The following is a 13859-nucleotide window of genomic DNA, read 5'->3' as shown; positions in this document are numbered from 1 at the left end:
ATAAAAGCTATTAATTTTACAAATGCTGGTATAATTAGAATAATTAGAATTAGATAAAAGGATCAAAGAAATAAGTTAGATAAAAGCAAAGTCAGATAGTGTAAAAACAAGATCTAAACAGTATATTTTCTTTTTTAATTGAGGTATAACTGACATATAACATTATATTAGTTTCAAGTGTACAACACAATGATTCAATATCTGTACCTACTGCAAAATGATCACCACAATAACTTTAGTTAAAATCTGAAAAGAGACACTTTCTGTTTCTATAATGGGATCACCCAAAAAGAACCATTACTTATGTGGCAGCATGGACAGTATAAAACTCTGCCCAGAATCAGAAAGTAAGCAAGAAAAAGTCTCCTAGCTGCCAGAGATGGCAAAAATTAATGTTATTTAAAAAGTAAAACTTGGGACTTCCCTGGTGGCGCAGTGGTTAAGAATCTGCCTGCCAATGAAGGGGACACGGATTCGAGCCCTGGTCCAGGAAGATCCCACATGCTGCGGAACAACAAAGCCCATGTGCCACAACTACTGAAGCCTGTGCGCCTAGAGCCCGTGCTCTGCCACAAGAGAAGCCACGACAATGAGAAGCCTGCATACTGCAACAAAGAGTAGCCCCTGCTCACCACAACTAGAGAAAGCCCGCACCCAGCAACGAAGAGCCAACACAGCCAAAAATAAATAAATTTATATATTTTTAAAAAAGAAAATAGCATTTTCCAGCCATAGTGATACAACTCCCTCTCTCTCCTACAGCCAACAACATCATTTACACTCTGTGCCTAGTGCTCCCAGGAATATATTTTGGGAAATGAAGGTTGCCACCAGTAAATGCTTTTCATGGTGGGATTCAGTAAATTATAAATCTTTTTTTATTTCGTTGCAGCTTATAAAGATGCACAATACCAATTAAAATTCTTGGTGAATTCTGGCATGGCATAATAGAAAGAGCATGCACTTTCCAGACCAAGAGGAACTTGGGTGCTCCACCACTCATCATGACCTTGAGCAGCCAATTTACCACTGAGTTTTACAGGCTTTTGCTGGAAGGCTGATAGGCATATTTGACTTGACTTTAATAATCAATAACATATGTAAATATAATTATAAATTCTCCAAGGAATGATGATTTACATAAATGGATCTCAGAAAATTAAACTTTTCTATAGCCCAAAGGGTTTTTTTTCTATTTAAATATTTTTGGGAGAAACTTAAAAAATATATTAGCTTCCTTTTATTTCTAGGTGCTTTGAATATAATTTAACATTTTCATAATTTATACATTACTACACCATGGTATAACATGCCTCAGAAAGTCTTCACATGTGTAGGCCAATTTTACAGCTTTTTCAGTTCTTCTTTTTTTTTTTCTTTTACTAAATTTACTTATTTATTTTTGGCTGTGTGGGGTCTTCATTGTTGCGTGTGGGCTTTTGCTAGTTGTGGTGAGCGGGGGCTACTCTTTCTTGTGGTGCGCGGGTTGCTCATTGCAGTGGCTTCTCTTGTTGCAGAGCACAGGCTCTAGGCAAGCAGGCTTTAGTAGTTGTGGCTTGTGGGCTCTAGAGCTCAGGCTCAGTAGTTGTGGTCCACAGGCTTAGCTGCTCCACAGCATGTGGGATCTTCGCGGGCCAGGGCTCAAACCCGTGTCTCTTGCATTGGCAGGCAGATTCTTAACCACTGTGCCACCAGGGAAGCCCAGAAAATGCTGTTTTCTTTCGTTAATATATTTCTCAGGATCTCTAGTCCTTGGCACTATAACTCTCCAAGGGAAAGACAAAGGAACCCTTTCTCCACAGACACCCTACAGGTACTAGCATTACTAGGAACAAGCTTAGGAAATCCTGCTACAATCCCTAATCACTAGGTTCTCACAGTTTAATCAGCACTGATATGCAGAAAATTAAAATACACTGAGAAAATGTCCAAGAAAAAACTTAAGTGGAGTACAACAAACTATAATCCCCACTACCCTTTTTACGCATCTTATATTCAACTTTTAGTTTGGGGGTGGAATGGATGACTTCCACATAAGCTAATATTAAGAAGATCCTCCCAACTTTTTATTTGGAAAAGGTTCAAAGCTACAAAAAAGTTAAAACAATAGTACAATAAACACCCATATACCTTTTCCAATAAACACCATATACACTAACATTCATTTTGTCACATCTATATTCTCAGTCTCTCTCTTTCCATACATATATTCATACACACACGCACAAAAATATATACAAATGCACTTTTTATTTTTGTTATACCATTTAAAAGTAAGTTGCATATCTCATGATACTTCACACCTAAATTCACTAGCTGGTATCTTCTAAGAACAAACATTCTTCTATATAACCATGATTCCACATAACATGAAGCAATAATATCATCTGTGTCAGTTAACAACTGGTGCATAACAAAACATTTTTAAAATTTAACGGCTTAAAACAGCAGGAATACAAAGCAATACTGAGGAAAAAGAACAAACCTGGAGGCATAACCCTCCCAGATTTCAGATAATACTATAAAGCTACATCATGGTATTGGCACAAAAACAGACATATAGATCAATGGAACAGATTAGAGAGCCCAGAAATAAATCTACACACCTACGGTCAACTAATCTTCGACAAAGGAGGCAAGAATATACAATGAAGAAAACACAGTCTCTTCAGCAAGTGGTATTGAGAAAGCTGGACAGCCTCATGTAAATCAATGAAGTTAGAACATTCCCTACACCATACACAAAAATAAACTCAAAATGGCTTAAAGACTTAAATATAAGCAAGACATGATAAAACTCCTAGAATAGAACACAGGCAAAGCATTCTCTGACACAAACTGTACCAATGTTGCCCAGGATAGATCATATCTTGGGTCACAAATCAAGCCTTGGTACATTTAAGGAAACTAAAATGGTATCAAGTAACTTTTCCGACCACAATGCTATGAGACTAGATATCAATTAAAGGAAAAAAACTGTAAAGAATACACACACGGAGGTTAAACAATATGCTACTAAATAACCAAGAGATCACAGAAGAAATCAAAGAGGAAATCAAAAGATACCTAGAAACAAATAACAACGAAAACACGATGACCCAAAACCTATAGGATGCAGTTCTAAGAAGGAAAGTTATAGCAATACAATTCTATCTCAAGAAACAAGAAACACCTCAAATAAACAACCTAACCTTAAACCTAAAGCAATTAGAGAGAGAAGAACAATAAAAAAAAAAAACCAATAGTCAGCAGAAGGAAAGAAATCATAAAGATCAGACCAGAAATAAATGAAAAAGAAATGAAGGAAACAATAGCAAAGATCAGTAAAACTGAAACTTGGTACTTTGAGAAGATAAACAAAATTGATAAACCATTAGCCAGACACATCAAGAAAAAAAGGGAGAAGACTCAAATCAACAGAATTAGAAATAAAAAAAGGAGAAGTAACAACTGACACTGCAGAAATACAAAGGATCATGAGAAATTACTACAAGCAACTATATGCCAATAAAATGCACAACCTGGAAGAAGTGGACAAATTCTTAGAAAAGCACAACCTTCCGAGACTGAACCACGAAGAAATAGAAAATATAAACTGACCAATCACAAGCACTGAAATTAAAACTGTGATTAAAAATCTTCCAACAAACAAAAGCCCAGGACCAAATGGCTTCCCAGGCGAATTCTATCAAACACTTACAGAAGAGCTAACACCTAGCCTTCTCAAACTCTTCCAAACTATAGAAGAGGGAGGAACACTCCCAAACTCATTCAATGAGGCCACCATCACCCTGATACCCAAACCAGACAAAGATGTCACAAAAAAAGAAAACTACAGGCCAATATCACTGATGAACACAGATGCAAAAATCCTCAACAAAATACCAGCAAACAGAATCCAACAGCACATTAAAAGGATCATGCACCATGATCAAGTGGGGTTTATCCCAGGAAGGCAAGGATTTTTCAATATAGGCAAATCAATCAATGTGATATACCATATTAACAAATTGAAGGATAAAAACCATACAGTAATCTCACAGATGAAGAAAAAGCATTCGACAAAATGCAACACCCATTTATGATAAAAATTCTCCAGAAAGTAGGCATAGAAGGAACTTACTTCAACATAATAAAGTCCATATATGACAAACCCACAGCCAACATCGTTCTCCATGGTGAAAAACAGAAACCGTTTCCACTAGGATCAGGAACAAGACAAGTTTGCCCACTCTCACCACTATTATTCAACATAGTTTTGGAAGTTTTAGCCACAGCAATCAGAGAAGAAAAAGAAATAAAAGGAAACCAAATCGGAAAAGAAGAAGTAAAACTGTCGCTGTTTGCAGATGACATGATACTATACATAGAGAATCCTAAAGATGCTACCAGAAAACCACTAGAGCTAATCAATGAATCTGGTAAAGCAGCAGGATAAAAAATTAATGCACAAAAATCTGTAGCATTCCTATACACTAATGATGAAAAATCTGAAAGTGAAATTAAGAAAACACTCCCATTTACCACTGCAACAAAAAGAATAAAATACCTAGGAATAAACCTAACTAAGGAGACAAAAGACCTGTATGAAGAAAACTATAAGACACTGATGAAAGAAATTAAAGATGATACAAAGATGGAGAGATATACCATGTTCTTGGATTGGAAGAATCAAAACTGTGAAAATGACTCTACTACCCAAAGCAGTGTACAGATTCAATGCAATCCCTATCAAACAACCAATGGCATTTTTCACAGAACGAGAACAAAAAATTTCACAATTTGTATGGAACCACAAAAGATCCTGAATAGCCAAAGCAATCTTGAGAAAGAAAAACAGAGCTGCAGGAATCAGGCTCCCAGACTTCAGAGTTTACTACAAAGCTACAGTAACCAGGACAGTATGGTACTGACACAAAAACAGAAATATAGATCAATGCAACAGGATAGAAAGCCCAGAGGTAAACCCATACACATATGGTCACCTTATCTTTGATAAAGGAGGCAAGAGAATACAATGGAGAAAAGACAGCCTCTTCAATAAGTGGTGCTGGGAAAACTGGACAGCTACATGTAAAAAAATGAAATTAGAATGCTTCCTAACACCACACACAAAAATGAACTTCAAAATGGATTAAAGACCTAAATGTAAGGCCAGACACTATAAAACTCTTAGAGGAAAACATAGGCAGAACACTCTATGACATAAATCACAGCAAGATCCTTTTGACCCACCTCCTAGAGAAATGGAAATAAAAACAAAAATAAACAAATGGGACCTAACGAAACTTAAAAGCTTTTGCACAGCAAATGAAACCATAAACAAGATGAAAAGACAACCCTCAGAATGGGAGAAAGTATTTGCAAATGAAGCAACTGACAAAGGATTAATCTCCGAAATATACAAGCAGCTCATGCAGCTCAATATCAAAAAAACAAACAACCCAATCCAAAAATGGGCAGAAGACCTAAATAGACATTTGTCCAAAGAATACATACAGGTTTCCAACAAACACATGAAAGGATGCTCAACATCACTAATTATTAGAGAAATGCAAGTCAAAACCACAATGAGGTATCACCTCACACCAGTCAGAATGGCCATCCTCAAAAAAATCTACAAACAATAAATGCTGGAGAGGGTGTGGAGAAAAGGGAATCCTCTTGCACTGTTGGTGGGAATGTAAATGGATACAGCCACTATGGAGAACAGTACAGAGGTTCCTTAAAAAAACAAAAATAGAACTACCATACGACCCAGCAATCCCACTACTGGGCATATACCCTGAGAAAACCATAATTCAAAGAGTAATGTACCACAATGTTCACTGCAGCTCTTTTCACAATAGCCAGGACATGGAAGCAACCTAAGTGTCCATCGACAGATGAATGGATGAAGAAGATGTGGCACATATATACAATGGAATATTACTCAGCCATAAAAGGAAACGAACTTGAGTTATTTGTAGTGAGATGGATGGACTTACAGTCTGTCATAAAGAGTTAAGTAAGTCAGAAGGAGAAAAACAAATACTGTATGCTAACGCATATATATGGAATCTGAAAAAAAAAATGGTACTGATGAACCTAGTTCCAGGGCAGGAATAAAGAGGTAGACATAGAGAATGGACTTGATGACATGGAATGGGGGGGCGAAGCTGGGGTGAAGTGAGAGTAGCATTGACATATATACACTACCAAATGTGAAATAGCTGGCTGTTGAGAAGCAGCAGCGTAGCACAGGGAGATCTGTTCAGTGCTCTGCAATGACCTAGAGGGGTGGGATAGGGAGGATGCGAGGGAGGATCAAGGGGGAAGGGATATGGGGACATGTGTATGCATATGGCTGATTCGCTTTGTTGTGCAACAGAAACTAACACGGTATTGTGAAACAATTAAACTCCAATAAAGATCTATTAAAAATAAATAAATAAATAAAATATGTGTTTCACCTAAGTAATACCATCTGTATATTTTCATTTATAAGATTTTTCATTGTAAGTTTCTCTGTAATATTACAAATAACTTATTCTTGTGAACTACTCTTAATACTAAAAATGAATCATACAATATAACAACTCAGGAAAAAGCTGCTCAAATATTCCCTGTAATACTCTTGAATCCTAAGCCAACAAATATAATGCAAAAGAATCTGAATAGGGACTTCCCTGGTGGGCAGTAGTTAAGAATCCACCTGCCAATGCAGGGTACACAGGTTCGAGCCCTGGTCCGGGAAGATCCTACATTCCACAGAGCAACGAAGCCCGTGCGCTACAACTACTGAGCCTGCACTCTATAGAGCCCACGAGCCACAACTACTGAGCCCACCCGCCACAACTACTGAAGCCCATGCGCCTAGAGCCCATGCTCCGCAACAAGAGAAGCCACCGCATTGAGAAGTCCGCACACTGCAATGAAGAGTAGCCCCTGCTCGCCGCAACTACAGAAAACCTGCATACAACAACAAAGACCCAACACAGCCAAATTAATTAATTAATTTTTTGAAAAAAGAATCTGAATAAACATTAAATCAATTTTTTCAGTTGTTACTTCCAAAAAACCATTTAAAAAACAAATTTATATAAGCTATTAGATTCAGATGGAAATCAGCCTTTACTATAAAAAGTAACAAAGTTTAAAGTCATTTGAGTCAACTTAACAGCATCAATCTGATCCATTATGCTCCCTAATAAACACCACTTGAATTTCTTCCAACTCTCATTTCTATAGCTTCCATATTTATTTAAGCAAACCTTATACGGCCAGCTAAATTCAAGGTAAAGTTGAGAACAAGACTATATAAACATCAGGATTACTAATATTCTATCTCTTAGTTTACTGGCAAGATTGCTACAATATAAAGGTTAAAGAAAATACTGAAATATATGAATGTATTAGATGAATTATCAACAATACTCACGCATCATTTGAGCAAGTCATAAATTCTCCTTTTATTTTGGGATGCCATGAGCCAGTATGAAGCATTGCTGTATGACCCTTAAAAAAAAAAAAAAAAGGAAAAAATTCTTTTAAAAATGTAAAAATAAACAAACCGACCAAAAGCTGACATAGTATGCTTGAAAGTAAAACTTTTTAGTCCTCCCCAAGGCACACTATTTTAATTACAAACTGATATTATGTTATTTCAGTTTTATTTCATAATATGCTTTGTTTATTTCACTTTGTTTATTTTAATTTTAATTCACCATGTAAACCCTCCTGCCCAGGAATTAGTACAGTGCTTACATATAACAGGTGCTTAAAAAGAAAGAGTGGGGGGAAATGACAACCTCTCTTCAGGAACGAAGTAAAAAGAAAAACCACAATAAGACAATGGGGAAAAAAAATCAGTGGAAAAGAATTAAGGAGAATAGAAAGTACTTACAACTAACCAAGGCAAAAGCAAGAGGATGGGGAAAAAAAAATCCGTTCTTTAAAATGTGTCAACAATCTTAATTCTACAATACATCTGTAAGAATAAATATGTGAGAAAATAGAAACATCTTTAAAATGATTCAGGAAGATTAGCCCTACTCAGGATGGAGCATAATACAAAAACACTGCAATTATTTTATTTATTTATTTTTATCTTTATTGGAGTATAATTGCTTTACAATGTTGTGTTAGTTTCTGCTGTACAACAAAGTGACTCAGCTATATGTATACATATATCCCCATATCCCCTCCCTCTTGAGCCTCCCTATCCCACCCCTCTAGGTGGTCACAAAGCACCCAGCTGATCTCCCTGTGCTATGCGGCCGCTTCCCACTAGCCATCTATTTTACATTTGGTAGTGTATATATGTCCATGCCACTCTCTCACTTCATCCCAGCTTCCCCTTCCCCCACCGTGTCCTCAAGTCTGTTCTCTACATCTGTATCTTTATTCCTGCCCTGCCAGTAGGTTCATCAGGACCAGTTTTTTAGATTCCATATATGTGCATTAGCATAAGGTATTTGTTTTTCTCTTTCTGACTTACTTCACTGTGTGACAGTCTCTAGGTCCATCCACCTCACTACAAATAACTCAATTTAGTTCCTTTTTATGGCTGAGTAATATTCCACTGTATACATGTGCCACCTCTTCTTTATTCATTCATCTGTCGATGGACATTTAGGTTGCTTCCATATCTTGGCTAAGGTATATAGTGCTTCAATGAACATTGTGGCATGTATCTTTTTGAAATATGGTTTTCTCAGGGTATATGCCCAGTAGTGGGATTGCTGGGTCATACGGTAGTTCTATTTTTGGTTTTTTAAGGAACCTCCATACTGTTCTCCATAGTGGCTGCACCAATTTACATTCCCACCAACATTGCAAGAGGGTTCCCTTTTCTCCACACCCTCTCCAGCATTTATTGTTTGTAGATTTTTTGACGATGGCCATTCTGACCAGTGTGAGGTGATACCTCATTGTAGTTTTGATTTGCATTTCTCTAATGATTAGTGATGTTGAGCATCTTTTCATGTATTTGTTGGCAATCTGTATGTCTTCTTTGGAGAAATGTCTATTTAGGTCTTCTGCCCTTTTTTTTTTAATTTTTATTTTTTTAACATCTTTATTGGAGTATAATTGCTTTACAATGGTGTGTTAGTTTCTGCTTTATAACAAAGTGAATCAGTTATACATATACATATGTTCCCATATCTCCTCCCTCTTAGTCCCCCTCCCTCCCACCCTCCCTATCCCACCCCTCTAGGTGGTCACAAAGCACTGAGCTGATCTCCCTGTGCTATGCGGCTACTTCCCACTAGCTATCTATTTTACGTTTGGTAATGTATATATGTCCATGCCACTCTCTCACTTCATGCCAGCTTACCCTTCCCCCTCCCCGTGTCCTCAAGTCCATTCTCTAGTAGGTCTGTGTCTTTATTCCCGTCCTGCCCGTAACTTCTTCAGAATTACTATCTTTTTTTTTTTAGATTCCATATATATGTGTTAGCATACGGTATTTGTTTTTCTCTTTCTGACTTACTTCACTCTGTATGACAGACTCTAGGTCCATCCACCTCACTACAAATAACTCAATTTCATTTCTTTTTATGGCTGAGTAATATTCCATTGTATATATGTGCCACATCTTCTTTATCCATTCATCTGTTGATGGACACTTAGGTTGCTTCCATGTCCTGGCTATTGTAAATAGAGCTGCAATGAACATTGTGGTACATGACACTTTTTGAGTTATGGCTTTATCAGGGTGTATGCCCAGTAGTGGAACTGCTGTCTTCCACCCATTTTTGGATTGGGTTGTTTGGATATTTTTGATATTGAGCTGCATAAGCTACTTGTATATTTTGGAGATTAATCCTTTGTCAGTTGCTTCATTTGCAAATACTTTCTCCCATTCGAAGGGTTGTCTTTTCGTCTTGTTTATGGTTTCCTTTGCTATGCAAAAGCTTTTTTTTTTGCAATACGCGGGCCTCTCACCGTTGTGGCCTCTCCCATTATGGAGCACAGGCTCTGGATGCGCAGGCTCAGCGGTCATGGCTCACGGGACCAGCCGCTCTGCAGCATGCGGGATCTTCCCGGACCGGGGCACGAACCCGTGTCCCCTGCATCGGCAGGTGGACTCTCACCCACTGCGCCACCAGGGAAGCCCTGTGCAAAAGCTTTTAAGTTTCATTAGGTCACATTTGTTTATTTTTGTTTCCATTACTCTAGGAGGCGGGTCAAAAAGGATCTTGCTGTGATTTATATCATAGAGTGTTCTGCCTATGTTTTCCTCTAAGAGTTTGATAGTGTCTGGCCTTACATTTAGGTTTTTAATCCATTTTGAGTTTATTTTTGTGTATGGTGTTAGGAAGCGTTCTAATTTCATTCTTTTACATGTAGCTGTCCAGTTTTCCCAGCACCACTTATTGAAGAGGCTGAATTTTCTCCTTTGTATATTCTTGCCTCCTTTGTCAAAGATTAAGTGACCGTATGTGTGTGGGTTTATCTCTGGGCTTTCCATCCTGTTTCACTGATCTATATTTGTGTTTTTGTGCCAGTAGCATACTGTCTTGATTACTGTAGCTTTGTAGTATAGCCTGAAGTCAGGGTGCCTGATTCCTCTGGCTCCGCACAAACACTGCAATTAAAACACTGTGATGTTGGTATAAAAACTGACATACATACCAAATCAATCACAGAGTATACATTTCAAACATAAACACACACATACACACACACACAATTCCCTCCTAGGTAGCAAAGTAAGTTACAGTGGTCTCATACTCTAAGTCAGGTTCAGATGGGGCAGAAAAGAACCTAATATTTTTTAGTATAATAATGACAAGGCCACTTATTCTGAAAGGGTCCAGAATAAAGCTAAACTAAAAGTAGTAAAATGTGCATATTTAAATGACTTAGAAGTAAAATAACTGTAGCTCTCTGGAAAGACCGAATTGGAACTGGAGTACCCACACATGGGCCTGGAGACCCATCTCTAGTTCCAGCTGCTCACAATGCCTCAAATAGTATCTGGCCAACTCCTGACATTCTGTTTATGTTAAAAAGGTACAAACAGGGACCAGAGATCTGGAATCTCTTCCTGCAGTAGGAAAGAATGGACTGAAGTACTGCCTGGAGGGACTAGATAGGAAGTTTGAGATTCCACTTTCCTCTCCCGAGCTCAAGACTTGTATATTCAACTATCAACTTGATTGACATTTCCATTTGCATGTCATAAGCATTTCAAACATAATAGGCCCAATAGGGAAATCTTGATTCTTACTGCCCATTTTATTTGCAATAAACTTCTTTCCTAGTTGCTAAAGCTACAAACGTGGAAGTAATCCTTAAAGACTCCAATAACCCCTAAACTCTCTTCTCTCTACCCACCCAGATTCAATCCACGAGCTAGTCCTGTCAGTTCAACCCAAAACACATCTCAAATCTATCCACTTTTCTCCTTTTTCACTACTACAGCTCTTATATGAACCAACATTATCTCGTGTCTCTACATCAGTTATTATGTACTGTGACAGGCCTATGACTAGTCTCTCTACTTTTACTCTTGTGTAATGTTCTCCACAAAGCAATCAATAAAATAGAGACACAAATTTAGAGGACAAACATAGGGGCACCAAGGGGGGAAAGTGGGGGGTGGGGGCAGGCGGGGATGAACTGGGAGATTGGGATTGACATATATACACTAATATGTATAAAATAGATCACTAATAAGAACCTGCTGTATAAAAAAAATAAAATAAAATACAAAAATAAAAAGAATAAAGTTTAAGGTAACCCCCCCCCCAAAAAAAGCAATCAATATCGTCCTTTAAAAATATACTTCTAAAAACGCCACTGCTTTTTATCCTCCACAGGCTTTCCAACGTCTTTCCACAGTGTACAAAAGCTTACATCTTCCAGCCCCTACTTTCTTTACAACCTCCCTAACTTTGTGCTCCTTCTTGCCCATAATGCACACACCTCCCTGGTCTTCTTTCATTTCCTCCCATACATGTGACTCTTTCCCCACATCAGGGCCTTTACACATGCTTTTCCATCTGCTGGAAAGCCCTTTTTCCACTTTTAGGTGCCTGGCTTCTTCTCACTCTTTCAATCTCAGCTTACATGCTACTTATTCAAATGAGTACTGCCTGGCCCTCTATCTAAGTAAATATGGCCCATTCCGTTCTTCTCTACCAGAGTACCTGTCCATTTCCTGGATAATAGTCACCGTAATTCGTAGTGCTATATCTATTAACTTCTTATTTGATTCTTGACCCTGTGTTAATGTTTTACATATTCATAAATAAACAAATAAGGATGGGAAAAAACCTAAAACAATATAAACCGAAACAAATGAACCCTACTGTATTTCAAATGAATAACAAATACACTGAAAAAATAAACAGCAGATAATAACCCAAGTAAGTATACACCCCGTAGTGGGTTGAACGGTGCCCCCCCCCCCCCGCAAAAGATATGTCCACGTCCTAATCACTGGAACCTGTGAATGGTCCTTATTTGGAAAAAGAATATTTTCAGATATAATTAAGCATCTCAAGATAAGGTCACTCTGAATTATCTGGGTCAGCCCTAAATTTGATAACAAGTATCCTCAAGTATCCTTATAAGAGACAGAAGAGGAGAAGACACAAAGAGGAAAGGCTCTGTGAAGATGGAAGCAGAGACTGGAGTTTCGCAGCCACAAGGATGCCTAGAGTCACCAAAGGCTAGAAGAGGCGAGGAACAATTCCTCCAGAGCCGTTGCGGGGAGCGTGGCCATGCCAATACCTTGATTTCAGACTTCTGCCCTCCAAAATTGTGGAAGAAAAAATTTCCATTGTTTTAAGCTACCAAGTGTGTGGTCATCTGTTACAGTAGTCCTAGGAAACTACTAATATATACTCCCAGTCTAAAGACCAAAAGAACGGTAAATAAATACTGCATTCCAGTTAATATGTCTGCGTCGTTTTGGGCAATGGTATGCGTTAACAATTCGGAAACTGCTTTCAATACAATGAAGATTTAAACAATATTTGAGGAAATATGTTGAAGATAATGGGAGTCGAGTTTCTCACTGTTGGAGAAGGGAGTTACTCAAGTGGAAAAGGGGAAGACTAGAACGAACTTTGTGGTGTTTGAAACTGGGGATATCAATATGAACTCATGGTTTTTAATAGGTAGATGTAAATTTAAGGGTAAATGTACATTTGTAAATTATTCTCTAGCTTTATATGCTGCAAATGTCTGGAAACAATGACACCTCAGCAAACATAGCACAGATATCCTGGTTTCTAAATATCGTTCTCCACTAAAGGAACCAGGGCTCCTTGGAGAAATGATTGTTTTGGGAGCGGAGGTAGGAAAAGTACAAGATGAACATAGAATATTTGGTTATGTTAAAATAATAAGAAAGTGTTGCAAAAATGACAGAGATATGCTAAAAACGATAAAATGCAGGTTGGAGAGGCTTCCACCAGCTAAACCTGGGACAATTAGGGCATCAAAATAAATAAAGTAATGGATGATAAACCATTGACTAAAATAAGAACCCTTGAATGCATATTAATATAATAAAGAAGTAAATAAGAGAAAGCTCTTCCTTACAGAATACTAATAAATATAAGATAAATTATAGAGTTAGAAAAATCATCAGTTTGCAATCATGACAGTAATACCTGATTCAGACAAGAACCATCAATGGATGCTAACACTAATGGAGGAAAGCCTGGTAACACACAGGGTAATTGCATGGTCTCAAAATCTTCCTGCAAATGGCTTAATAATGACAAAGAGATAATGGTAACTTTATAGTGAAGAAGAAATCTGGTAGGCTCCATCTTAACAAGTGATCCAAGTTTACATCATCAATACTGGGATGCAACTGACATCATGTACTTTCTGATATGAGGAAGTGAGGGTAC

At 37.7% G+C, this 13859-nt stretch overlaps 1 protein-coding gene across 2 annotated transcripts in view; it reads right to left on the bottom strand.

Annotated features, from left to right (window-relative positions):
* The window catches only part of WDR70 (WD repeat domain 70), a 308244-nt gene that overhangs the window by 178832 nt on the left and 115553 nt on the right, over positions 1 to 13859 (bottom strand). For both annotated transcript variants that reach the window (XM_079916599.1, XM_079916598.1), the window contains exon 9: positions 7421 to 7497. In XM_079916599.1, the coding sequence (XP_079772725.1) occupies positions 7421 to 7497 (77 nt within the window). The remainder of the gene's footprint in view (positions 1 to 7420; positions 7498 to 13859) is intronic.

The sequence above is a fragment of the Stenella coeruleoalba genome (assembly GCF_951394435.1).
Source record: "Stenella coeruleoalba genome assembly, chromosome: 3".
NCBI classification, from domain to species: Eukaryota; Metazoa; Chordata; class Mammalia; order Artiodactyla; family Delphinidae; genus Stenella; species Stenella coeruleoalba.
Note: the sequence above shows the minus strand (reverse complement) of the source record. Positions and strands in the feature narration are given on the sequence as shown.